The 27,653-nt window shown below is 38.3% G+C and overlaps 2 protein-coding genes across 4 annotated transcripts in view; one reads left to right on the top strand and one right to left on the bottom strand.

The window, feature by feature from the left end:
• Positions 1–5,194, top strand: part of sgk2a (serum/glucocorticoid regulated kinase 2a) — a gene marked incomplete at its 5' end in the record, with an annotated part of 19,651 nt that extends 14,457 nt beyond the window's left edge. Inside the window, 3 exons of the mRNA XM_061889097.1 lie at positions 641–796; positions 3,127–3,216; positions 4,203–5,194. Of these exons, the coding sequence (XP_061745081.1) occupies positions 641–796; positions 3,127–3,216; positions 4,203–4,358 (402 nt within the window). The remainder of the gene's footprint in view (positions 1–640; positions 797–3,126; positions 3,217–4,202) is intronic.
• Positions 5,195–6,258: 1,064 nt separating this feature from the next.
• Positions 6,259–26,890, bottom strand: srsf6b (serine and arginine rich splicing factor 6b). 3 transcript variants are annotated; one of them, XM_061889389.1, is made up of 6 exons: positions 26,691–26,890; positions 22,875–23,008; positions 11,853–11,974; positions 10,149–10,351; positions 9,947–10,024; positions 6,259–8,254 (listed from the first exon to the last, which is right to left on the bottom strand). In XM_061889389.1, the coding sequence occupies exons 1-6, from the start codon at positions 26,795–26,797 to the stop codon at positions 7,816–7,818; spliced, it is 1,083 nt and encodes a 360-aa protein (XP_061745373.1). In that variant the 5' UTR covers positions 26,798–26,890; the 3' UTR covers positions 6,259–7,815. The 3 variants fall into 3 exon arrangements, with proteins under 3 accessions (XP_061745373.1, XP_061745370.1, XP_061745369.1); XM_061889386.1 differs by having other exon boundaries at positions 22,869–23,008; XM_061889385.1 differs by having other exon boundaries at positions 22,848–23,008; positions 26,691–26,889.
• Positions 26,891–27,653: the final 763 nt, after the last annotated feature.

Here is a 27,653-nt window from a genome sequence, read left to right on the forward strand (position 1 = left end):
CTGTCACATAGAGGATCTTTGACTAGTGTTTATACAGTCAGGAGGAGAGTGTTCCTGTCACATAGAGGATCTTTGACTAGTGTTTATACAGTCAGGAGGAGAGTGTTCCTGTCACATAGAGGATCTTTGACTAGTGTTTCTACAGTCAGGAGGAGAGTGTTCCTGTCACATAGAGGATCTTTGACTAGTGTTTATACAGTCAGGAGGAGAGTGTTCCTGTCACATAGAGGATCTTTGACTAGTGTTTATACAGTCAGGAGGAGAGTGTTCCTGTCACATAGAGGATCTTTGACTAGTGTTTATACAGTCAGGAGGAGAGTGTTCCTGTCACATAGAGGATCTTTGACTAGTGTTTATACAGTCAGGAGGAGAGTGTTCCTGTCACATAGAGGATCTTTGACTAGTGTTTATACAGTCAGGAGGAGAGTGTTCCTGTCACATAGAGGATCTTTGACTAGTGTTTATACAGTCAGGAGGAGAGTGTTCCTGTCACATAGAGGATCTTTGACTAGTGTTAATACAGTCAGGAGGAGAGTGTTCCTGTCACATAGAGGATCTTTGACTAGTGTTTATACAGTCAGGAGGAGAGTGTTCCTGTCACATAGAGGATCTTTGACTGGTAACATGTTTGGGGGGTCAGCCTCCCTTCTACAGCCGAGACGTGGGTGAGATGTACGACGCCATCCTGCACAAGACTCTTGTACTTCCTGCAGGGAAGTCTGAGGCCGTCTGCTCGCTGCTGGAGGCACTTTTGCACAAGGACCCACACAGACGACTGGGAGCCATCGCTGACTTTGTAAGTTCCAATAAATGTCCTCTACTTTGGAAGTTCCAATAATTGTCCTCTACTTTATAAGTTCCAGTAATTGTCTTCTACTTTGTAAGTTCCAGTAATTGTCTTCTACTTTGTAAGTTCCACTAAATGTCCTCTACTTTGTAAGTTCCACTAAATGTCCTCTACTTTGTAAGTTCCACTAAATGTCCTCTACTTTGTAAGTTCCAGTAATTGTCCTCTACTTTGTAAGTTCCACTAAATGTCCTCTACTTTGTAAGTTCCAGTAATTGTCCTCTACTTTGTAAGTTCCACTAAATGTCCTCTACTTTGTAAGTTCCAGTAATTGTCCTCTACTTTGTAAGTTCCACTAAATGTCCTCTACTTTGTAAGTTCCAGTAATTGTCCTCTACTTTGTAAGTTCCAGTAATTGTCCTCTACTTTGTAAGTTCCAGTAATTGTCCTCTACTTTGTAAGTTCCACTAAATGTCCTCTACTTTGTAAGTTCCAGTAATTGTCTTCTACTTTGTAAGTTCCACTAAATGTCCTCTACTTTGTAAGTTCCAGTAATTGTCCTCTAATTTGTAAGTTCCAGTAATTGTCCTCTACTTTGTAAGTTCCACTAAATGTCCTCTACTTTGTAAGTTCCAGTAATTGTCCTCTACTTTGTAAGTTCCAGTAATTGTCCTCTACTTTATAAGTTCCAGTAATTGTCCTCTACTTTATAAGTTCCAGTAATTGTCCTCTACTTTGTAAGTTCCAGTAATTGTCCTCTACTTTGTAAGTTCCACTAAATGTCCTCTACTTTGTAAGTTCCAGTAATTGTCCTCTACTTTATAAGTCCCACTAAATGTCCTCTACTTTGTAAGTTCCAGTAATTGTCCTCTACTTTATAAGTTCCACTAAATGTCCTCTACTTTGTAAGTTCCACTAAATGTCCTCTACTTTGTAAGTTCCAGTAATTGTCTTCTACTTTGTAAGTTCCAGTAATTGTCCTCTACTTTGTAAGTTCCAGTAATTGTCCTCTACTTTGTAAGTTCCAGTAATTGTCCTCTACTTTATAAGTTCCACTAAATGTCCTCTACTTTGTAAGTTCCACTAAATGTCCTCTACTTTGTAAGTTCCAGTAATTGTCCTCTACTTTATAAGTTCCAGTAATTGTCCTCTACTTTGTAAGTTCCAGTAATTGTCCTCTACTTTGTAAGTTCCACTAAATGTCCTCTACTTTGTAAGTTCCAGTAATTGTCCTCTACTTTATAAGTTCCACTAAATTGTCCTCTACTTTGTAAGTTCCAGTAATTGTCCTCTACTTTATAAGTTCCACTAAATGTCCTCTACTTTGTAAGTTCCACTAAATGTCCTCTACTTTGTAAGTTCCAGTAATTGTCTTCTACTTTGTAAGTTCCACTAAATGTCCTCTACTTTATAAGTTCCAGTAATTGTCCTCTACTTTGTAAGTTCCAGTAATTGTCCTCTACTTTGTAAGTTCCAGTAATTGTCCTCTACTTTATAAGTTCCACTAAATGTCCTCTACTTTGTAAGTTCCACTAAATGTCCTCTACTTTGTAAGTTCCAGTAATTGTCCTCTACTTTATAAGTTCCAGTAATTGACCTCTACTTTGTAAGTTCCACTAAATGTCCTCTACTTTATAAGTTCCAGTAATTGTCCTCTAATTTGTAAGTTCCACTAAATGTCCTCTATGTTATAAGTTCCAGTAATTGTCCTCTAATTTGTAAGTTCCACTAAATGTCCTCTACTTTGTAAGTTACAGTAATTGTCCTCTACTTTATAAGTTCCACTAAATGTCCTCTACTTTGTAAATTCCAGTAATTGTCTTCTACTTTGTAAGTTCCAGTAATTGTCTTCTACTTTGTAAGTTCCAGTAATTGTCCTCTACTTTATAAGTTCCACTAAATGTCCTCTACTTTGTAAATTCCAGTAATTGTCTTCTACTTTATAAGTTCCACTAAATGTCCTCTACTTTGTAAGTTCCACTAAATGTCCTCTACTTTGTAAGTTCCACTAAATGTCCTCTACTTTGTAAGTTCCAGTAATTGTCCTCTACTTTGTAAATTCCAGTAATTGTCCTCTACTTTGTAAATTCCAGTAATTGTCCTCTACTTTGTAAGTTCCAGTAATTGTCCTCTACTTTATAAGTTCCACTAAATGTCCTCTACTTTGTAAATTCCAGTAATTGTCTTCTACTTTATAAGTTCCACTAAATGTCCTCTACTTTGTAAGTTCCACTAAATGTCCTCTACTTTATAAGTTCCAGTAATTGTCCTCTACTTTGTAAGTTCCAGTAATTGTCCTCTACTTTATAAGTTCCAGTAATTGTCCTCTACTGTCACAGCTGGAAGTCAAGAATCATCCTTTCTTCTCTGCCATCAACTGGGATGACATTTTCCACAAGAGAATTCCTCCGCCTTACAACCCAAACGTGGTGAAGATCTACTTTTTTTTACTACTCCCTTATATCTACTCTAATAGATTTAGTGTAATATTGATTATATATTTAGTGTAATAATAATAATTTATTTAGTGTAATATTATTTATTTAGTGTAATAATAATAATTTATTTAGTGTAATATTGATTATTTATTTAGTGTAATAATAATGATGCATTTAGTGTAACATTATATATTTACTCTTACAATAATGATATATTTAGTGTAATATTGGTTATATATTTACTGTAATAATTATTGATTTAGTGTAATAATTATATATTTAGTGTAATATTGATTATGTTTTAGTGTAATAATAATGATATATTTAGTGTAATAATAATGATATATTTAGTGTAATATTGATCATGTATTGATTAGGTTAATAATGATATATTTAGTGTAAGATTATGTTTTAGTGTAATAATAATGATATATTTAGTGTAATAATAATGATATGTTTAGTGTAATATTATGTACTTAGTCTAATAATAATGATGTATTTAGTGTAACATTAATTATATATTTACTCTAATAATAATGATATATTTAGTGTAATATTGGTTATATGTTTAATGTAATAATAATGATATATTTCATGTAATATTGATTGTATATTTAGTGTAATAATGATATATTTAGTGTATTATTAATGATATATTTAGTATAATAATAATGATATATTTAGTGTATTATTGATGATATATTAAGTGTAATAATAATGATATATTTTGTGTCTTGATATATTTAGTGTAATAATGATATATTTAATGTCTTAATAATTATATATTTTGTGTATTATTGATGATATATTTAGTGTAATATTAATTATGTATTTAAAAAAAAAAAGAGTATGTATTCAGTGTAATATTAATGGTATATTTAGTGTAATAATAATGACATATTTAGTGTATCATTGATGATAATAATAATAATAATAGAGTTGATGTAGCATAACAATGCTCCATTGATGTGTGTAAGCGAGGACCAGCAGATACACAGAACATCGATCCAGAGTTCACCAGAGAGAACGTGTCTAACTCCATGAGTCGCACGCCAGAATTCAACGCCAGCTTCAACGCCAACAACGCCTTCAAGGGCTTCTCTTACGTGGCCAACGAGGAGAACTTCCTGTGACCATCTGATCCACTTCCTGTGACAGTTTGCTCTACTTCCTGTGACAATTTTCTCTACTTCCTGTGACCATCTGCTCTACTTCCTGTGACCATCTGATCCACTTCCTGTGACAGTTTGCTCTACTTTCTGTGACAATTTTCTCTACTTCCTGTAACCATCTGCTCTACTTCCTGTGACCATCTGATCCACTTCCTGTGACAGTTTGCTCTACTTCCTGTGACAATTTTCTCTACTTCCTGTGACCATCTGCTCTACTTCCTGTGACCATCTGATAGATAGTACTTTATTGATTCCTTCAGGAGAGCTCCTTCAGGAAAATTATGTGGTCCACTTCCTGTAACCATCTGCTCTACCTCCTGTGACAATTTTCTCTACTTCTTGTGACCATCTGCTCTACTTCCTGTGACCATCTGCTCTACTTCCTGTGACCATCTGCTCCACTTCCTGTGACCATCTGCTCTACTTCCTGTGACCATCTGCTCTACTTCCTGTGACATCTGCTCTACTTCCTCTTCTATAGTTGACTATCTAATTCAGACCCAGCCCTACGGTTAACAAAGGTACTGTGGGCTGTAATACACTTGTCCACCACTGGTGGCAGTAATGACAACATCACACAAGTACTCAGGTGTAATACACTTGTCCACCACTGGTGGCAGTAATGACAACATCACACAAGTACTCAGGTGTAATACACTTGTCCACCACTGGTGGCAGTAATGACAACATCACACACAGAAGACGTCTGGAGCCCAAAATTATGACCAAAGTGTTAAAACGTTTTCATTTGTACTTTGATGTTAATGACATTTGATTTAATAAACATATTCCTTGTTGTTTAGTTCATTCATTTAAGCACAACAGGATTATATTTATTTGGCACAGCAGTAAACAGGATTATATTTATTTGAATCACGTATTAAAAAGTATCTTCTTCAAAAAATTAGTTTTTCTAATCAGCCTGACCTAAGTCTTAGGTTTATGTCTTCAATAAAGAATCATCTTTGTTATGAACACATGATTACATGTCATTTGACTAACTGTATACTGGAAGTTGGTTATATATCATATATGTGTTTATATATGTGTATACATGTATAAATATGTATATACATCTGCCACCATGTTATATATACATAGGTGTATATGTACATATATATATATATATATATATATATGTATTGTAATACATATATGTATGTATATACATATACAAATATGCATTTACAAATGTATATAAATGCAAACATGCATATACATATATGTATATATATAAACATACATGTATACATATAAATGTATATATGTATTAATACATATATATGTATGTATATATACAAACACGTATATGTATATATACATACATTATGTATATACATATATAAACACATTGGTATTTATACATATATATGTACTATGTATTTATACATATATATATCCTTATATACATACAGTATATGTATATATATACACTGTTTATATATGTATTGTATATATGTAGCTATGTCAATATGCACGTGTATATATGTATATACATACATAAATATATATTAATACATAAATCTACATATAAATGTATACATACATATATGAATATATGTACTGTATATATACATATTTATACATATATGTATATATATATATATATATATGAGTGTACATGTGTGTGTATATAGTTATGTATATATATATGTCGATATGTACGTGTGTATATATATATATATCAAGTGATTGTATGGACTATATGTAGTGCGTATATCCTGTGATGTTATGAACTAGGAATTTAAGAACTACATTACCCAGCATGCAACAGTACAGTAGTGACTAGCATGCACACTATTGGGTGTGGTGGTATGTCGCCATGACCTCGCCTCGTCTGCATTTATTACAATTACACAACTTACATCCCACAGGATTTTATTTCCGTCTTTAATTCATCGTACAATTACAAAAAAAAAGCACATTTGATGCAATGTGACGATTGTTAGCAAAAAGAAACACTGCATACTTTGTAAAGTTGGAACTAGTTGTGAACGTTCCATGCCAACTAATTAGTGGCTGCAAGTATTACTGCAGCAACATTGCTTGCAAACATGGATCTCAACTTGTGTGTCTGTATATCCATCTGATGTGTGTGTGTGTGTACTCACATCCTCCTACTTCTTGTGTGTCTGTATATCCATCTGTGTGTGTGTGTGTGCTCACATCTTCCTACTTCTTGTGTGTCTGTATATCCATCTGATGTGTGTGTGTACTCACATCCTCCTCCTTGTGTGTCTGTATATCCATCTGATGTGTGTGTGTGTGTGTGTACTCACATCCTCCTACTTCTTGTGTGTCTGTATATCCATCTGATGTGTGTGTGTACTCACATCCTCCTCCTTGTGTGTCTGTATATCCATCTGATGTGTGTGTGTGTGTGTGTGTACTCACATCCTCCTACTTCTTGTGTGTCTGTATATCCATCTGATGTGTGTGTGTGTACTCACATCCTCCTCCTTGTGTGTCTGTATATCCATCTGTGTGTGTGTGTGTACTCACATCCTCCTACTTCTTGTGTGTCTGTATATCCATCTGTGTGTGTGTGTGTACTCACATCCTCCTACTTTTTGTGTGTCTGTATATCCATCTGATGTGTGTGTGTACTCACATCCTCCTCCTTGTGTGTCTGTATATCCATCTGATGTGTGTGTGTGTGTACTCACATCCTCCTACTTCTTGTGTGTCTGTATATCCATCTGATGTGTGTGTGTGTGTGTACTCACATCCTCCTACTTCTTGTGTGTCTGTATATCCATCTGATGTGTGTGTGTGTGTGTGTGTACTCACATCCTCCTCCTCGTGTGTCTGTATATCCATCTGATGTGTGTGTGTGTACTCACATCCTCCTACTTCTTGTGTGTCTGTATATCCATCTGATGTGTGTGTGTGTACTCACATCCTCCTACTTCTTGTGTGTCTGTATATCCATCTGATGTGTGTGTGTGTGTACTCACATCCTCCTACTTCTTGTGTGTCTGTATATCCATCTGATGTGTGTGTGTGTGTGTGTGTGTGTACTCACATCCTCCTACTTCTGCTTTTGCTCCAAATACCTCTTTTACATCTAAACACACCTATGTGGTTCACACACACACACACACACACACACACACACAACTATACACACAGACACACACACACACACACACACACACACAACTATACACACAGACACACACACACACACACACACACACACACACACACACACACACACACACACACACACACACACACACACACAGACAGACAGACAGACAGACAGACACACACACACAGGTTGAGATCCAGAACCAAACTACTCCTAGAGATCCAGATGAATAATCCTAATAGTGAAACTTCCAGAGGACAAGAAAAGCAGAATGCAGGACTTAAGGACAGGAAGTGCTGCTTCAAGGATGGAAACTGAGGTGTGCTAATCCTGAGAAGCAGATCTAGACCTGGAGCCAGACACTGAGCGCTTCTCTCTGGACTTGGACCTGGACTTGGACTTGGACCTGGACCTGGACCTGGACTGGCGCTCGTCCTCCCGGGGAGACGGGGAGCGGGACGCAGACTTTGCCTCCCTCTCCTCGTTCCCGTTCTCCACAGGGGAGGGCGAGCGACTGCGGGACTTCTGCTCCGTCTCCTCCTTGGACCGACTCCGAGAGTCTCGCTCGGACCGGACCTTGGAGCGACTCTTGGAGCGACTCTTTGAGCGGGACTTGGACTTGCGCACCGGGGACGGAGAGCCGGACCTGTGCGAGCGGGAGCGGGACTTGGACTTGGACTTGGAGCGCGAGGGCGACCTGCGTCTTCGAGAGGTGGACTTGCGGTCCCCAGACTTGGAGCGCTTGTTGCTACGGGAACCGGACCTGCCAGGGCGAGACGAAAAGCACAATCACTTACAAGAAGGAACTAAGACCTGAAGAGGCCCTGACCCCAGCAGGGTGCCACCATCCTTTTGACATTTGCTGTCTTGTGGCGAACCATCAGATCAAAGTTTGGCGCCATGCCACGCCCACATTTGTGGCGCAGGCAAGATACCACGGGAGTTTATCCTCGCAAATCTGTCCAGTATCGGCCATTTTAATCAGGACTCGTTTGGGCAAAGTCCTGAGGAGGAGTTGCTTTCATTTTTAAGTATTAGACACTTTTTTCTCCTACACTTTGAAGTCTGCGGTTATTTTTTTTTTTTTTGGGATTTTCACTTGCTGACGGCCATAATAAAAATAGTATTTAAAAATAAAAACAAAGGTGTTTGTTCTATGCTGCCATATTTTGGACAAGTTTGATTAGTGCAGTGTGCTGCAGTGTCCTAGGGCTTTCAACTGGAAGTATAAGTGCTGTTCCATTTTCTAGCCGTCCATAGCGTTTTTACTCGAGAGGATGTATGATTCATCACTTCAAGCAACTATTATAAGTTTTACAATATAACTAAAACAATTCTTACACACTTAAATGTCCAGTGCGTGAGGTCTATTGGAGTGTTTTCATGCATATTTATAAATGCTAGCGCGTTAGCATTAGCTAATAAGTTAACAGGTTTACGAGCATCTGTTAGTATTATTAATTTACAATAACATTATTTTTGTTTTCACGTTCACAAATTCCTCAATAAATTGACAAAAATGTAATCCTTTGGATTTATTAAGTCTGTTTAGCTGATTGGAGAGCTAACATGGGTAGCATTAGCTAATACGCTAACATGGGAGTGGACCACTCCTCTTGAGTCAGTTTAGCTGATTAGAGAGCTAGCTTGCACAGCTAGTGGGTCCATGAACATGACTTCTGTTTTGTTTGATCAGCCGTTTAACTGCCCTGTTACAGACACTGTTTGGAAACAATTAAGGCATGTAAATAAACATTTCTGTGTAAATAAGTCATTTGACAACCTAGACATCTGTGGCTAATACATACAATAGATATTCTTCTAGAATCTAGTGGGTGCTGCTTATTTACTGCTGTGCTCTACAATCTGGGAAAAAAACTACAACATACATTGTACACTACAAATGTGATGATGCAACTATAAACATTCTCCGGATTTTTGCCACAAATCTGAAAACACAAACACATTTCTTTTTACACATAGAGAGATTGAAATATGGACAGAAAAGAAATGCGAACACAAACTAAAACACGCACACACAAAAACACAGATTGAGAGACACAAAAATTAGTACACAGACAATGAATCAGATTACAGACACACCAATTAGTACACAGACACAATGAATCACGTTAGACATACAGATTGAGATACGGACACAAAAAATAGTACACACACACAATCAGATTACAGACACACAGATTAGTATGCAGACACAATGAACCACATTAGACACACAGATTAAGATACAGACACACCAATTAGTACACAGACAATGAATCATATTACAGACACACAGATTGAGATACAAATTTGCAAATAGTTTTGCTAGAGTAATACTTCCATACATGTTTTTTGGCCTAACAATTCAAATGATGGCATTATCATTGATATGCCAAATGATCCACACTCCTAATATGTCTTGCTAATGAAGTGTGAGACTATTTTCTCTCACCTGGATTTGGATCTGGATGGACTCCTGGAGCTTCGGCTCCTGCGGCTCCTGCTGCGGGAACGCCGGCGGCTGCGAGATCTGCGCCAAGAGAGGCGTAGCGTTAGCGAGCAAAGAGGCGTGGCGTTAGCGAGCAAAGAGGCGTGGCGTTAGCGAGCAGAGAGGCGTGGCGTTAGCGAGCAGAGAGGAGGAAAGCAAGTCCTACCTGGAGCGGCTGCCGGAGTAGGACCTGCGCCTGCGAGGACGGTCCTCCACCAGGCGGATCTTTCTCCCGTTGATTTCCATGCCGTCAAACTTGTCCATGGCGTGCTTCATGTCCGACTTGTTGCGGAACTCGATCACGCCCTCGTTGGCGCGCTCCTTGTGGGCGTCGGCGTAGGTGACCTCTCCCGCCTGCCGCATGAAGTCCTAGACCCACATTTTACCAGCATGTTGCATTGAAAATATTTCAACATGAATATTTTGGCCTGACTCTCAGTATTTGTGGAAGTGTTTATTCATAGCATAAATGTGACATCAATTGTGTACAATTGAAATGTTGCCAGTCATACTTTGTCCGAGTAGCTCTATGGAAGCAGTTATTGATTCTTTTAGTCATCTATCAATTCATTGGATTAAACATTGTATAGCCTGGATGAGTATTTTAGAAGAACTACTTGAATAGCTGGCCTATATTAGTACCGCAGTACTAATCCAAACACAAAAAGGTACAATACTACCTTTTATTGCCTGTACTTTGCTGGTCATATGAGCTAACAGCAAGCCAGCACTCCTCAATGTAAACAAATGGATCTATACAAACATCCACTGCAACAATACCAAGTACAAAAGACGTACATAGTCGATACTACCAGGATTACATCGATATGTAGCATCACAAAATACTTGGTCATTGTTAATAAAGTATGTCCCTGGACACATGACAACTTAAATTATGATCCTGGAACTACTTGGTATCGGATTGATATCCAAATGTGTAGTATCACCAAAACTAGTGTAAAGTATCAAAAAAGAGAAGAATAAGTGATTATTACATTTCAAGTGTAGATAGAACATGTTCAAACAGGAAGTAAGCAGATATTAACTTTAATCATTTTTTTCCCACGCTACCAACCTTGCGGTTTAGAAGACGGTGCAACTCATTTATGGATTTTTCTTTGCTTACAGCCATAATATTAACAATAATAATAAAAACCAACAAAAACCCTTTATTTGGGGCAGCATGGCGAGGCTAGCATTAGGCCATCTGCCCAAACTCTTACTGGATCTAGTCCGATACAGCATCTACATGTACACACACAAGTACATGTCAATGTACACTACTTGAAAACATACTTATAGCAAAATTAGGGCTGCAACTAAGGATTATTTTGATAGTAGATAAATCAAGGATTATCTTAAACAGATAATAAAGTGTACAGATATATAATGGCTACAATTTTTCAATTTTATATGTTTTCTTGGCATGTTCTCATGAGCAACAAAGATAATATGTATTTATTCTGTAACTGTGCACACAATTAAAATGACTACTAAAATGTTGTCCATTTAAAAGAAAGGAAAGGCAAAGTGCTAAGAAAAAGAAAACAATAAACCTTGTTTATGTTTTAGAAACAACAGTTATGATAGCAACGTCTAACTTAGCCACAAAAGCTCCAAATAAATCAGGGTGTGATGTGCCAGGTGGTGACAGTACACCTACTTTGAGACAAGAGCTGTAGTCACGCTTTAAACTCATATCCAACGATTGCGACAACAACTTTTTACCGTCAATGTCGGCTACTGAGTTTGGTTTTTTAAACATGTTCTGCTGGCGGTGTGCCTCGGGATTTTGTCAATGAATAAAATGTGCCTTGGCTGAAACGCGGTTGAAAAAGACGGAGTTCCATGTTCACCATCCTTCACTCACCTTGAGGTCCTGCCAACTGCAGCGGCTGGATAAGTTCTCCACCGTCAGACGGTATTCGGTACGGACGGGGGGTCCGTACTTCTCTCTGCCGGTGTTGCTGCGGCTGCTGCTGTAACCGCCGCCTGGACGACAAAGACAGGGTGCGGAGTTAGAGGAAGGCCGTGACTGCATGACTGGCCAGATGTGAGTGACGTGTGCATTTAGTGGCATAATGGATGTCTGGGTGCGTGTGACGTCGGTCTGAACAACATCTTAGCTGCGTATTCAGCCTGTGACACGCGGCTGAAGAAAGGTGCAATGTGCCGCGTGTTTGCTGTCAACATAGAAAGCAATCCTCACCATCACCCCTGGTCTATTGGCAAAAGGCTGCGGTCGTCATGGCTTCCGGTTAGGTCAGCCAAGGGTCAAGGGGGGGCAAAGGTCACACACACATTGTAAAGGTCATCTTAGCCAGTCATCTTTAGCCTCAATGGACTCAGCCCTCAGCCGGACTCTTTCAGATTGAAACATCAAGGACTTTGTTATGTGGAATATTAAAAGACACATGACATTCAAATATTAGGGTGTAACCATTCATGGACTACTTCCTTTAGTACCACCCACATTTCAATGAACCAGGCCCTTACGCCTTCTTCAAGTCTGTCCACAACAAAAAGCTACGTTGGCAGGGCCTATAGTTAGTTGTTGTGTCTTTATGTTGTTGTGTTGTGGCCTATAGTTAGTTGTTGTGTCTTTATGTTGTTGTGTTGTGGCCTATAGTTAGTTGTTGTGTCTTTATGTTGTTGTGTTGTGGCCTATAGTTAGTTGTTGTGTCTTTATGTTGTTGTGTTGTGGCCTATAGTTAGTTGTTGTGTCTTTATGTTGTTGTGTTGTGGCCTATAGTTAGTTGTGTCTTTATGTTGTTGTGTTGTGGCCTATAGTTAGTTGTTGTGTCTTTATGTTGTTGTGTTGTGGCCTATAGTTGTTGTGTCTTTATGTTGTTGTGTTGTGGCCTATAGTTAGTTGTGTCTTTATGTTGTTGTGTTGTGGCCTATAGTTAGTTGTTGTGTCTTTATGTTGTTGTGTTGTGGCCTATAGTTAGTTGTTGTGTTGTGGCCTATAGTTAGTTGTGTCTTTATGTTGTTGTGTTGTGGCCTATAGTTAGTTGTTGTGTCTTTATGTTGTTGTGTTGTGGCCTATAGTTAGTTGTGTCTTTATGTTGTTGTGTTGTGGCCTATAGTTAGTTGTTGTGTCTTTATGTTGTTGTGTTGTGGCCTATAGTTAGTTGTGTCTTTATGTTGTTGTGTTGTGGCCTATAGTTAGTTGTTGTGTCTTTATGTTGTTGTGTTGTAGCTTAAGTATATTATGGCTTTATGTTGTAGCTTATAGTTGTTGTGTGGTGGCCCATAGTTTTGTTGTGTCTATGTTGTTGTCTTGTGTCTTGGCCTATGGTTAGTTATGTCTTTATGTTGTTGTGGCCTATAGTAGTGTCTTTATGTTGTTGTGTTATGGCCTATAGTTGTGTTGTGTCTTTATGGTGTTGTGATGTGTCTTTTGTGCTATAGCGGAAAGTTGTGTTGTAGTTTATAGTTATATTAGGGCTTTATGTTGTAGCTTATAGTAGTGTTGGGGCCTATAGTTGTGTTGTCTCTTTATGTTGTTTTGTGTCATGGCCTATAGTTTGTTGTGTCTTTATGTTGTCGTGGCCTATAGTTGTGTCTTTATGTTGTTGTGTTATGGCCTATAGTTGTGTTGTGTCTTTGTGTGGTTGTGTCGTTGTGGCCTATAGTTGTTGTGTTGTGGCCTATAGTTGTGTTGTGGCCTATAGTTGTGCCTTTATGTTATGAACTATAGTTGTGTATTAATGTTGTGGCCTATAGTTGTGTTGTTTGCAATTGTGCTCTATCTGAAAGTTGTGCTGTATCTCCCAGTTAGTAATGTTGTGGCGTTTGCACTTGCAACCTTTCCCTGCTATGCAGGATGTTTCTTGCAATAATAGTACTAAGCACTGCTCATTGCATCTGAAGACATAAGTTGCTGATATTATTCATGTTGCTCTTACTTCTATGTCAAAAACAACTAAGAGTGGTGGATACATTTACTGTTAATTCCACCTGAAAAGGTTTATGTTGAAAGAGAAAAGTGGCAGTAGCAGGTAAATCTGACATTGTACTTTTATAGAAAATGCTTCCTCTCGTGAATTGAAGCTCAAGTGTTGAAAGCATTGGCCATTGACTGAGGTTTCACTTGATAGTTTGTCATGACTTTACATGAAATAGCAGCCATATAGGCAACATTTGTTTCGTGAAAAAGAATCCATTTCAAGTCACTGAATAAAGTGAACTGACATTATAGTCCCGGCAAGCACAAATTGAGAATAGAATCGTTACACCCCTAAAGAAGATGAATTGAAAAAGATCCTGCTGTGGCTTCAGTGACAGATGGTGAGCTAACATAACAGCAAAGATTCTCAGAGCTGCTCCTTCTTTCAAAAGGTGTGCCTGCTGGCAAATTGTTGTCCCTCCCAATCAAACTATGCAAGAGCAAGGAGGTGCAACAAGTTGCACAGGAACAGGCGCTGGGTGGACTTGCGCACACGTGGAAGTCCCAAAAAATAAGTCCTGCCAGTACAGTGGAAGCCAAAAGGGTCCAAAATAGTCCTGGCTGCTCAGCACAACACTTACAGATAAATAGTACTTAATTGAGGAGACTTCCCTCAGGAAAATTTAAATTCCAGCAGCAGTGGACAGAATGGAAATCTAATTTAATGGGGGGTATAAATGGAAATAAAAGGCAACAATAAGAATAGAAATATAACAGTAAAAATAAGAATATAAGAAAAGAAACTAGGCAGTGGTGACCATGTTATGAAAATGTATTGGTGCACTTTATTTCAGTATGGTTATTGTTCTCATCCTAGTGCCCCCCCCCCAGTGTGATGGCATGTGGGACAAAGGAGTTTTGGAGTCTATCAGTCCTGCACTTGGGATGACGCAGTCTAGCACTTAGGGCTGGGCCATATATGGATATATGGCAGGTTTGTCTGTGTGCGATACAGAGAAGGACTATTTGGTGATATTGGAGTATACTTTTAGCTGCTGGCATTACAATGCAGGCTCTTCTCACTCCTTCTTGTCTCCAGGGATGATGTTCGAAACCGGTTCTCCCGGTTGTTCGATAAGAAAAGAACCGATTCTATGGACTCAAATCCCGTTATCGAGGCCACTATAGTCAAGAAAAAGAGTCGGTTCTTTATTCGGATCATGTCCCACAGCAAACAGTAACAGGACATGACGTAGCTCAGTCATTGGGCGGCAGATACAGAAAGCAGCGAATATAATGGACCGGAAAAAAACAATTTAAGGCACGGCTTCATTTTACAAAAAATACGACGAGGAAACGGCAATATGCAATTATTGCCAGGCTTGGCTCTCATGTAAGGGGGAAGTACAACAAGCATGTTGAAACATGTTCCGGCTGCACATAACCTGAACGTTCGAGAAGCGTGGCGTATCTTCGACACGTGGAGAAGCAGCGACAGAGATGACGAAGAACACCCCTCTTCCTCTGCTTCAACCTGCAGCCCCAGTTTCAGTGATAGTGCCGGTTCATTTCCATATCTGCTCACTTGTAGCCTGTAGGCTAAAATATTGTTATTTCTTATGTCAACCAGGACTGCAGTAATGTTAGCTAGACTAACGTTACCTAAGCATAGTCAGTGGCAACGGTAACGTTAGCCTTTTTGTACGTGTCTGATAACGTTAACGTTATCTTGTAGCCTGCACCAATCCAGAGTTTGCAGCTCTGTCTATTAAACTGGTGCTTTCTTTCTTTCTTTAGTTTTTTCATACATGAATGAACACACTTTCAGCATAACATATGTCTCATATCATTTCACTTGACATCATGTCCGAAAAGGAGTAGGAAGAAGTAAAGCTTATTTAATCCTACCCCTTTCCCACTTCAGAACATTTACAAATATATACATCATTTACTGACCTTTTTAGAATAAAATAACATCAGTGAATAAGTATATACAACAATTTTCTCATTATTAATATACTGAGATGAAGAATATCTTATTTTCAATAAGATTGAAAGTATTTATCATAATTCTTTGTACTTTGTGAGCACTATTCATTTGAACAAGCTCTTAAAGTGGATCATATCAGTACAATGTGAACTTCATTACTTAATCCATTCCATCCTTTAATTCCACATACTAATATGCTGAATAATAACAGACACCCTAGTCTTCACATTCAGCTAATTTCCCCCCTAATGCTACACTATGTCTGTCCCTCATTTTCCCCCCAGGACAAGGACGTGCAGTCATTCCTGGAGAAGGCCACACTGGTGGACCCCAGAAGGTTTAGATCCAGACTGGAGGAGGATGTTGTCAAACCTATCTGTGTGTCCAAGCTAGCTCCACGCCAAGTGAACGTGTTTTTTCCACCGCTGGCGACACGATAAGCGAAGAGGGTCCGACTTGACCCTGAAAAAGCAGACATGCTAATTTTTTGGAATAAGAATTGTTGATTGGTGACTGTGGCGTTCTTAGTCTCATAATGTGTGTAGTTAGTATGTTCTAAAAGCAACAGAAGTGCACTTTTTGGAGAAATTTAATATTTTCAGTATTGCGCCAAAGGGACTGATTTTGTTTAATTTAAGAAGTGTATACTTCTTCTCACTAAGTGTATACTTCTTCTCACTCCTTTTCAAATATGTAAGAAAAAAGAAGAAAAAAAGGAGAAAGTCCAATGCTCATTTGTTTTCGTTTTTTCTCTCTCTATTGTTTTCATTTTGTTATGTCTGTTAACGCTATAGCACTGTATTGGATCATGCTTGCTCTTGTTTTTTTTTGGCATATTTGAAATAAAAATATATCAATCAATCAATATCAAAAAACCCTTATTATTTATACACCGATATTGATCACAGAGACAGGTTGTTTTTGTCTTACTGTATATATTTGTTTTTCTGAAAAATGGCACTTAATATACTTTGGATAACAACAGTCAATATTTATTTTATTTTTTTAGGGGGTAACAACAGTCAGTATTTATGTTATTAATTGTTTTTCTTATAAAATAAAAGTGAGCTTTTGTTAAACCAAATATTGTGTTTTTTTCCATATACAACAACCTATCTGGATTCGAAAAGAGAATCGATAAGGAATCGGTTCGATAAGAGGATTCGATATCGGGCTCAAACTCGATAATTTCTTATCAAACATCATCCCTACTTGACTCTCCTTCTCACAGACACATAAAACCAGCGCACATTCTTAAACACGTCGTGCGTGCAACGTCACACACTCCTGCGGAGCAGCTAGGTGGCGACATGGTAACGTTAGCTGTGATGCTAACTGCGCGGTGTGAGTGGTAATACAAGAGAGAGAAGTTGCAGATCTGGTAAAAAATAGAGGAATAATTAATTCCCAAGAAAAACAGGACGGGGTGCATTGTCCGGCAGTAATTTGGCTTCAAGTGGGAATATGTTCAACATTTATGCGGCAAAAGCGCTGTTACAAAAAGTAGCAGCACTGCTAATGAAGCATCATTTGAAAAGTCACCTGCTAGAGAATGAAGAGTGCTTGAAACTCTGCATGTCAACAACTCCATTCGGTGCCACACCCACAAAATGCCCAAGCAACCATATGACAAAAGTCGACGACAAAAGGAGATAACGTCCGCAGGAACCTACCACATAGCGAAGGAGATTTCCTATTATGCAGCTCATTTTTATTAGACACTTATTGAAATATCTTGCGTGACATCATGCACAAAAGTGCACTTTATTGTTTTAAACTATTGTAGTGGCGTTCTATATAAAAAGTGCACTTTAATTTAGTGTTGTTTTGATATGTCATCTTAGTGACATCATGCACAAAAGTGCACTTATAGCTTGTTTTAAAATGTCTGACAATCTTGCACTTACTGTTTTGAAATGACATGAATGTTTGTGCCACTGCTTAACCTTCGTCTTGTGTTAGGGTCGGCACCGACCCGTTTTAGTTTTTAAATGCATAAAACACCACATACATTTATTTTTTTGCATCAAAGCTTTTTGACTTTGTCAGGAACCTCTTTGTCAACAAAATAAAACATTTTAATTTTTTTCACTAAATTATAAAATGCTCTGGTAGAAATTATGCCCTTGGTGTTGTTAGGGTCGGTTTCGACCCAGTTATAAAAATAAGATGATAAAGCAATGATAAGAGCCAAAACTGAACACACTGACAGCCAGCTCCTCTCCCAATCATGTGAGCTTTAGTGGATTCTCATTTTACCTTGTTATCCTGTACAAAAACAAACAAAAGACGGACACTAAAAGTGTCACTTTTTGCCACTCTGATTTTGTTTTTTTTATTAGTTTTGGAACTAGTAATCTATTTCTCTTGGTTTCATTTGCTTGATTGGTTGTTGGTTGTTTGATGTTGGATTTCTGTTGCTGTAAAAAATACGTTTTAGCCTTTTTCTTGAAGTAAATATATATGGGTCGAAATTGACCCGTAACACCATAGATGTTACAATAGTTAAAATTCTTAAAATGAAAAAATAAATAAAACATTTATTTAAGAGATGTGTTCTAATACCCCTTAGTAATAGTTGGGTAACACAACAACCTTTTTTTTTATTTATATGATTCTCTTGAGGTTCGTTTTACCATTTTTAAAAATTGAAATCGAGGGGTATACTGACAAAAAAAAGGCCCAATGGCCCAAACCAAAAATATTAAAACCAATATTTTCAAGGATGAGGAGGCCTAACGAGGTAACCAAGAGATGAGAAACAAATTGGATGATAGATAATTGTTTTTAGTGTATTTTACAGCTGATTTAAGACATGGGTCAAAACCGACCCGTTAACATAAGAGATGGTAACAGAAAGCTAACACAAGAGGAAGGTTAATAACTGTTTCATAAATACACTTTTAGTTGTGATTTCCCTCTCTGCATGAAAGATTAAAATGTGCATATATGAATGCAGTATGAAGAAGAATGGTCACATGACCTAAACATATGGAGATATTCAAAAAAGGCCATATCGCCCAGCCCTAGTAGCACTAAACATGCTCCTCTGGCTATGCAGAGGGTGACTGCCATCATCCATGATGCTCACTAGTTTTTCCACAGTCCTCTTCTCTGTGACTCCACTTTTATGTCAACTTTCCAATGAGGTGTAGTATTTATCATCAGACCTAACTCATGTGTAGGGCTGCACTCTTCAGAGGAAAACCCTCATTGCAATTATTCTCCTCTAAAATTGCCATTTTTTTAAATACTCAACGTATAAAAATGCATAAAGTAAGGAGTGACGGAAGACACGTTACTTTTAGACTGTCCATCAACACATTACATTTACTTGAAGTAATATTTGGTTTCAGGTAGACAAACTTTTGTCTACATCCTGCTCTAAAGGTGAATAATTAACCCAATAAACTACAGTATTTATCATGTAATGACTACATACATACATACATACATACATACATATATATATATATATATATATATATATACACACAAGCACCCATTGAATTTGCATCATGATTTAATCATTTTATATCGTACTGTAATTGAAAGGAAAATGGCGTCCAACCATCCATCTATTTTCTACCGCTCATTCCTTTCGGGGTCGCTGGAGCCAATCTCAGCTGCATTCAGGCGGTAGGCGGGGTAAACCCTGGACCGGTAAATAACTTGCTTATCTTAAATAAACAAATAAAATGGCTCGTTTTTGTTAGCAAAAATTGAACTTAAATAAACATTGAACATTCTAAAGTCCTTTTTTTACCCAGTTGGAAAAACAAGGTTGTGTTTCTGTTTGTTGGTCCATGATGATGGGCTCATATTGCCCATCCCACTTGCAGATGAATTTTTACCACAACTGGGACATTTGCTTTTGTGGTTATATTTTTTTTTACCTCTTAATTTTTGTGAGAAGGCAAGCAAAGTCTTTGGTTCCGCTCTGTGTGAAGCTCCGCCCACCGAGACAAAGATTGCGAACGAGTGAAAAGAGGGCTCACTGCGTTCAGTTAATCCCACTGTAAAATAAAAAGTGCTGAGAGCGAAACACAGCGTGAGACCTCTTTCATCCTGTTTGAGAATAAACAATTGTGATTGGTCAACATGTCTGTCGGGAAAAAACTAACTTTATTTAACCGAAACTTCTACATTTAAAATCATTAATACTTTGTCAATATTTTCTTGTGTACATGTCAAACACCTGTTCAGTGGGATCACTATTATGGTTTATATTATATTATTATGATGGTGCCTGTTATTGTTTCTGCATGAGCGGGTAAATATTTATCAAACAATCTTGCCTTCCTTCATACTTCCTCTAAACGGTCTGTTTGGAATTTGCTCAATTTGGGAAGTTTTCCCAATCAATGAAGTTAGGTGAGCGCATTATTCATACATGGTAAAAATCTATCTCAAGCGCTGTATTGCTTCTTTTCCTCTATTCTCTTGTTGTGGGGCAGACTGGCTCGTACATGCACGTGCATCTGCCATTTCTAATATAAAGCAGCACACAGTTGTAACTAGGGTTGTCTCCATACTAAATTTTTGGTACCGGTACCAAAATGTATTTTGATACTTTTCTAAATAAAGGGGACCATAAAAACTGTCATTATTGTAACAAAAAGTGTTAGTGTACATGAAACATATGTTTATTATTGTCATTTAGTCCTTAAATAAGATGTTGAACACACTAGACAACTAGTATTTTAGTAGTAAGTAAACAAACAAAGACTGCTAATTAGTCTGCTGACATATGCAGTAACTTATTGTGTCATTTATGGACTTATTATTTTCTACACATAATGAGGGACAAACTGTAAAAATTGATTATTAATCTACTTGTTTACTTACTGTTAATATCTGTGGGTTCTTCCGAGGATGTTGTAGTCGTAATGATTTGTGCAGTCCTTTGAGACATTTGTGATTTGGGGCTATATAAATAAACATTGATTGATTGATTGATGGTTTATTTTCTGTTTCAACACATTCTATCTACACTTCTGTTAAAATGTAATAATCACTTATTCTTCTCTTCTTTGATACTTGACATTAGTTTTGGATGATACCACACATTTAGGTATCGTTCATGGCGATATCAAGTAGTTACAGGATCATACATCGTTCATATTCAAAGTCCTCACATGTCCAGAGTAGGGTTGGGTATCGAGTATCGAGTATGGATTGGAACCGGGACTAACTTTCCGATTCTCCCGGAATCGTTCAAAAGTTTAAAATTTCGATTCCTAGTTTCGATACTTAGTCCGCCGACCGGAAGAAGAAGCCGCTAAACACCAACGAAGAAGCGCCCACCGCCGGAAGTGTTAGCATAGCCAAGCCTCTGTAGCCGAGCGAGTCAGTCAAGCATGGATAGCGGGCGTCTGCGGTCGAAAGTGTGGCTTTATAAAAAAAATGAAATATCGGCGAAACGTAACACGTGCGACAGGACAGTTTGGTGCTTAGGAGGGTGCACGTCCAACATGATGAAGCACCTCCGAGTTCATGGAGTACAAATAAATGCGTGTCCCGTCTTCGACGCGCTGCGCCGACCGTCCTCCTCTGCCTCTTCCTCTGGCTCCGACGCCCAGCCTGGCACTGCAGTCCGAATCCGTTAAGTAAAACAATATATGTGCAATAAATAATGTGTTTCGCGCCAACGTTGAGGCAGCTAACAAATTAGCCAGCGTATTTTTTCATAGACAATTTACAAGCTGCCAGCCATGTGCTCAGTGAGTCGGTTCACCGTAGCGGCAATGGGGAAGATGTCGCTGCCACAGAAAGGTCCCTGCACACATAGTCAAAGGACTGCATCCCTTTTCAGAGCTGGAATCTCCAACACTTAGCTTAGTTAAACAATAACGTTAGAGCTAAGCTAATTGATACTGGGCTAAACAGCAACATGACATGTTTGTTTATGTTTGCAGGGATATGGTGAAAACTCTCAACCCAAAATAAATACCACCTTCCAGGGACTACCTGTCAAACACATTGATCCCGACATGGTACAAGCAGAATCGGAATCAGGAATCAAAATTGAAACAAAGAATCTGAATCGTTCGAATTCAGTCGATACCCAACCCTAGTCCAGGGACGTGTTTACTGACTTTATTAACAGGATATGAATAAAAAAAAAAACGAAATACGATTTTGTGACGATAAAAAAATATTAATACTTGGTATCATTACAGTGGATGTCAAGTGTAGATACACCCATAGCGTTTGTTTACTTTGTGATGGCAGTGAGCTATTGTATCCTCCTACGGTGTGTAGTGAAGCGTGTTAAGCTATTCCTCGTCTTCCAGTGATATTGTTACTTGTACGAAACTTTATTTGTCGCCATGGAGGCCAGGATTAGTGATTTAGAAGTAGCTAAAACACTGCGGATGGAGGTTAGCCAAGGGTGTTTCAGTGTTATAACTTCACCTTTATCTTTACTTTTTAAGACAAAATGCGTCCATTCTTCCTTTTCTGTCTACACACTGTGTCTGCTAGTAAGTACTCTGTGTGTGCGCTGCCCAACATGCTCGTAAAAACAGCAATGACATGCCTTCATGTCTGTAAAAAAATATATATATACATGGTGAACCGGTTCTTTTCAAATAGAGTATAGTACTGTTTTTGATTCATGAGTACCGGTATACCGTACAACCCTACTTGTAACTTCTATCTGTCAGTAGACTCCATACGAAAGGTGACGGGGAGAAGACACAGTCAAAGTGGAGGCACGTAAATGAAAAGAGCCACCATAACATGCAATGTAGCCCACTATGTCCAACATTTCATAACATGACCCCTTTAAAGCAAAGCTGCGTTTTTTGACCCTTTAGGTTCCACTGTAGCAACCAAAGGCAACAGGGAGTTACTATTGGAATCATAAACTCCAATGAAGAGACTTTAACAACTGCTAGGGCTGATGCACTTTTGTCTTCTTCATGTTAATAATAAAGCAGGAAGTGTGTCCAATTGGTTGAATAATAGACGGCACTTACTGCGCCGATCACCCCACTGACCCCCACCGTAGCTCTCGCGGGTGCGACGTGGCCCGCGGGCGTGCTCCACGATCACCCGCTCGCCGCACAGCTCCTTGCCGTTGCACTCGTACACGGCGTCGTCGGCGTCCCGGTTGTCTTCAAACTCCACAAATCCGTATCTAAATGAGAGAGGACGAGATGCCACGTATCAACAAAGAGTAGTCAATAGCTACTCAGTCCACCAAGACTGCTTCACTTCTTTTCCAGGGGACACTCTTTTATTATTCATTCAGAAAGACTATAGATTACTTAATGTTAGCATATGCACATTAAAATGCTAACACTTAGCAAATGTGCCAACAATGGCATTCTAACAGTTAGCATGTCTCACACGTCAACTAACAGAGCTGTAAGGTGTATGGCTTCAGAAATAGAGAAAAAATTGTAAAAGTAGATGAAAAAGTTTGCATGTTGAAGTTAGCTAGCTGGCATGCTAAAAGTTAACAAGTGTCACATACCAAGTCATATGACTGGGGTAAATGGTAGCAAAACTATCTCAAAGAGTTAGCACAATAATGTTAGCATGCTAGCAAGCTAACGTGACCATAATAATAGTTAGCATGCGTCACATACCAAGTTATATGACTCTAAAGTGTACACTTTTTCTTCTTTTTAACGTTAGCAAGCGCACATTAAAATGCCAACACTTAGCAAATGTGCCAACAATGGCATTCTAACAGTTAGCATGTCTCACACGTCAATTAACACAGCTGTAAGGTGTATGGCTGGTCAATTGTAGGGAATATGTACTGTACTGTGCAATCTACTATTAAAAGTTTCAATCAATCAAAAGCACGCTAATAATAAAGTGCTAACTTTATTATTAACCTATATATGACATATATATAACTTAATCATATACTTTAGTATTAGAAACATGCTAACTGTGTATATATATATATATATATATATATATCACTTAATCATATACTTTAGTATTTGAAACATGCTAACTGTATGCTTGTTTATGTTAGCATGCCAACATTTAAGTGCTCGCTTTTTGGGCTAATTTTGCTACAGTTTACCTTACAGTCATGTAACTTGGAATGTGACATTTGTTAACTGTTAGCATGCTAACCTTAAAGTGCTAACTTTTTTAGCCATTTGCACAATTTATTTTTCTGTAATCCCCCAGCCATACACTTTAGAGCCGTGTTTCTCAAATGGGGGTACGCGTACCCCTGGGGGTACTTGAAGGTATCCCAGGGGGTACGTGAGATTTTATTAAAATATTATAAAAATAGCAAAAATCCTTTACAAATGTATTTATTCAATAATACTTCAACAAAGTATGAATGTAAGTTCATAAACTGAACATCAAATCAAGTACTAGGCTATTGCATTAATTACATAAACCCAGAGTTTCCCCCATGTCATGATGGTTTGATCCTACCTGCCGGTGCCGCACGGCACCAACTGTCAATCAACTATCGATGGAGAAAACAACGTAGGCGTGGTTAAAGTGTAGCAGTAATATAAGGCCGAACCAGAGAAGGCACAATTCAGACAGTATTCCAAAGAATATGTGTTAATGGGATTTACGGCTTCCAGTTGTAACCCCCCCAGGCATTGTGTTTTTTCTGTGGAGAAATGTTAGCTAACAGCGGCATGTAGACCGCACATCTTCAGCGGCATCTCCGGACAAGAGAAACACGCTTGCCAAGTCGGTAAGCCACTTGATTTTTTAAGAGGAGACTAACTGAATTCAGGTCCTCTCAAGGCACGATGCGGAAGGCGTCCACAATATCACCAAGACTGACAAAGATCCTCAGTGAAGCACAAGCTCAGGGTTCTCGCTAAAATGTCCGTCAAAAAGAACTGTGAAAAGAAATGCAACAATGATTGTGAAGAATTGTTTAGAATTAAGTTCTTGAATCCAGATGGATCTCTATTACAATCCCCAAAGAGGGCACTTTAAGTTGATGATTACTTCTATGTGGAGAAATCTTTTTATATAATTGAATCACTTGTTTATTTTTCAACAAGTTTTTAAGTATTTTTGTATCTTTTTCCCCAAATAGTTCAAGAAAGACCAAAACAAATGAGCAATATTTTGCACTGTTATTAAATGTAATAAATCAGAAACTGATGACATAGTGCTGGAATTTACTTCTTTATCTCTTTTTTTCAACCAAAAATGCTTTGCTGTGATTAGGGGGTACTTGAATTAAAAAAATGTTCACAGGGGGTACGCCACTAAAAAAAGGTTGAGAACTACGCTTTAGAGTCATATAACTTGATGTGTGACAACTAATATTATTGTAACGTTAGCGTGCTAACTTTTTGAGCTAGTTTTGCTACCATTTACCCCAGACTCGTATGACTTGGTATGTGACACTTGTTAATATTTAGCATGCTAGCTAGCTAACTTCTATCCATCCATTTTCTACTGCTTATTCCCTTTGGGGTCGCTTGGGGCGCTGGTGCCTATCTCAGCTACAATCGGGTGGAAGGCGGGGTATAGCTGGCTAACTTCAACATGCAAACTTTTTCCATCTACTATTACACTTTTTTCCTCTATTTCCAAAGCCGTACACCTCACAGGTGTGTTAATTGACGTGTGAGACATGCTGTTAGAATGCCATTGGTGGCACATTTGCTAAGTGTTAGCATTTTATTGTGCGCATGATAACGTTAAAAAGGGAAGAAAAAAAAAAGTGTACACTCGGGAGTCATATAACTTGGTATGTGACACATGCTAACTATTATTATTGTCGCGTTAGCTTGCTAGCATGTTAACATTATTGTGCTAACTTTTGGAGCCAGTTTTGCTACCATTTACCCCAGAGTCATATGACTTGGCATGTGACACTTGTTAACTTTTAGCATGCAAATGATAGCATGCTAGCTAGCTAACTTCAACACGCAAACTTTTTCATCTACTTTTACACTTTTTTCTTTATTTCTGAAGCCATACACCTTACAGCCCTGTTAATTGACGTGTGAGACATGCTAACTGTTAGAAGGCACATTTGCTAAGTGTTAGTATCTTAATGTGCACATGCTAACGTTAAAAAGATTTTAAAAAAAGTAAAAATGTGGATTTCCTTTCAATAGAGGGCCGATGAAGTCATCGTTCAGGTTCCTACTCAGTGGCCTAGTGGTTAGAGTCCGCCCTGAGATGGGTAGCTTGTGAGTTCAAACCCAGGCTGAGTCACACCAAAGACTATAAAAATGGGAGCCATTACCTCCCAGCTTGGCACTCAGCATCAAGGCTTGGAATTGGGGGTTAAATCACCATAAATGATTCCCGGGCGCGGCACGGCTGCTGCTCACTGCTCCCCTCAGAGGACACATTTCACCACACCTAGTGTGTGTGTGACTATCGTTGCTACTTTAACTTTGACTATCCGGATTCGTACGGGTTAAAAATAAATTGAGAAATAAAGGGTAAGAACAAAAAAACTAAAAATAATTGTGGAGATTGTTCAAAAAATATATTTTTTTATAAACCTTTTTTTTAATTAATAAAATTCAACCTTTACAAACAGTTGATAAATAATAGTCAAAGTACAAATCATGAATCCTGGAAAACAAACAAGTGACGTAATCTCCGCGCATGCGTGGAAGGATTGGGTAACGACAAGCATGTTAGCAAGTTAGCAGGCGCCATGTTGGCCACGCGTGGCTCATTGAGTCTATAAGTCACAGCAATCATGTTGTCGGCCTGGGAGGAAATGCAATTAAATATTTGGCAGGCAGATATGTCGGCAAAAGTACCAAATGTGTCTAAAGAAGGACACAATAAAATAATATCGGCTAACATTAAAGCTAGCTACTTAGCTCGAGCCGGAAACTCACCCATTTTTTAAATCGACTTCCAAGAGCTTTCCGAATCCGCCAAAGAACCGCTGGATGTCTTTTTCGCGGACATGATAGCTCAGTCGTCCTATGTAAACACGCGGCATCTTGTGGGCGCTGAGAAGCTTCTAGACGCTCGCAACTACAATCCCGGCCGAGTCGACGCCGAAGGAAAAAACGAAAGGGACTGGTGACGTCACACTTTCCGGAAGTTGCAGAAGGGGCCAATGAGCGAGCAGCAGAGGTTGGCTGACTTCCGGTGTCAATAAACGTTCAATTCTTGACCAATTCTTACTTTTTACCTCCTTCAAACACTTTCCGTCTACATCAACTAAATGATTTGCCTGAGAAGCTGGACAGGACGAAAAAATTAAAAATAAACACTTTCGATACTAACCCAAACCTCGCAGCAAAAGTGTGTTACAAATATATATATTTATTTGTCCCACGATATGGAAAATATCTTGTTGCAGTGCAGGTTTATACTTAGTTACAAAAGTAAAACATGATGGAAAAAAGTGAAAATGTGTAATAAATACACATAACGCACTAACGATGTATAGAGATCGATGCATTTACCGATTATTGTAGTCAGAGGCCGATATTAGGTATTAGGTTGAAGGTGATATTAATATCCAGTAAAAAGTTGTGAAACATACAGTTGTGGTGGTGTATATATATATAATCGTGTATGTATATATATATATATATATATATATATATATATATATATATAGGCGCCGAAAGGGAATAAGCGGTAGAAAATGAATGGAAAATGGATGGATATATATATACTGTGTGTGCATATTTATTGATTGATTGAAACTGTTGTTAGATTGCACAGTACAATACATATTACGTACAATTGACCACTAAATGGTAAAACCCCAATAATTGTATTAACTTGTTTAAATCGGGGTGGGTGTTAATCAATTCATGGTACATACAAATACACACATATAT

Source organism: Nerophis ophidion, linkage group LG27 (assembly GCF_033978795.1).
Source record: "Nerophis ophidion isolate RoL-2023_Sa linkage group LG27, RoL_Noph_v1.0, whole genome shotgun sequence".
Classification (NCBI taxonomy): Eukaryota; Metazoa; Chordata; class Actinopteri; order Syngnathiformes; family Syngnathidae; genus Nerophis; species Nerophis ophidion.

Excerpts from the sequence above, each read along its gene's own strand:
- srsf6b (XM_061889385.1), bottom strand. The coding sequence starts at position 26,797 with ATGCCGCGTGTTTACATAGGACGACTGAGCTATCATGTCCGCGAAAAA. Across the intron at positions 10,025-10,148 it reads TACTCCGGCAGCCGCTCCAG|ATCTCGCAGCCGCCGGCGTT; the intron begins GTAGGACTTGCT and ends CTCTTGGCGCAG. Across the intron at positions 8,255-9,946 it reads CCATCCAGATCCAAATCCAG|GTCCGGTTCCCGTAGCAACA; the intron begins GTGAGAGAAAAT and ends TCGCCCTGGCAG.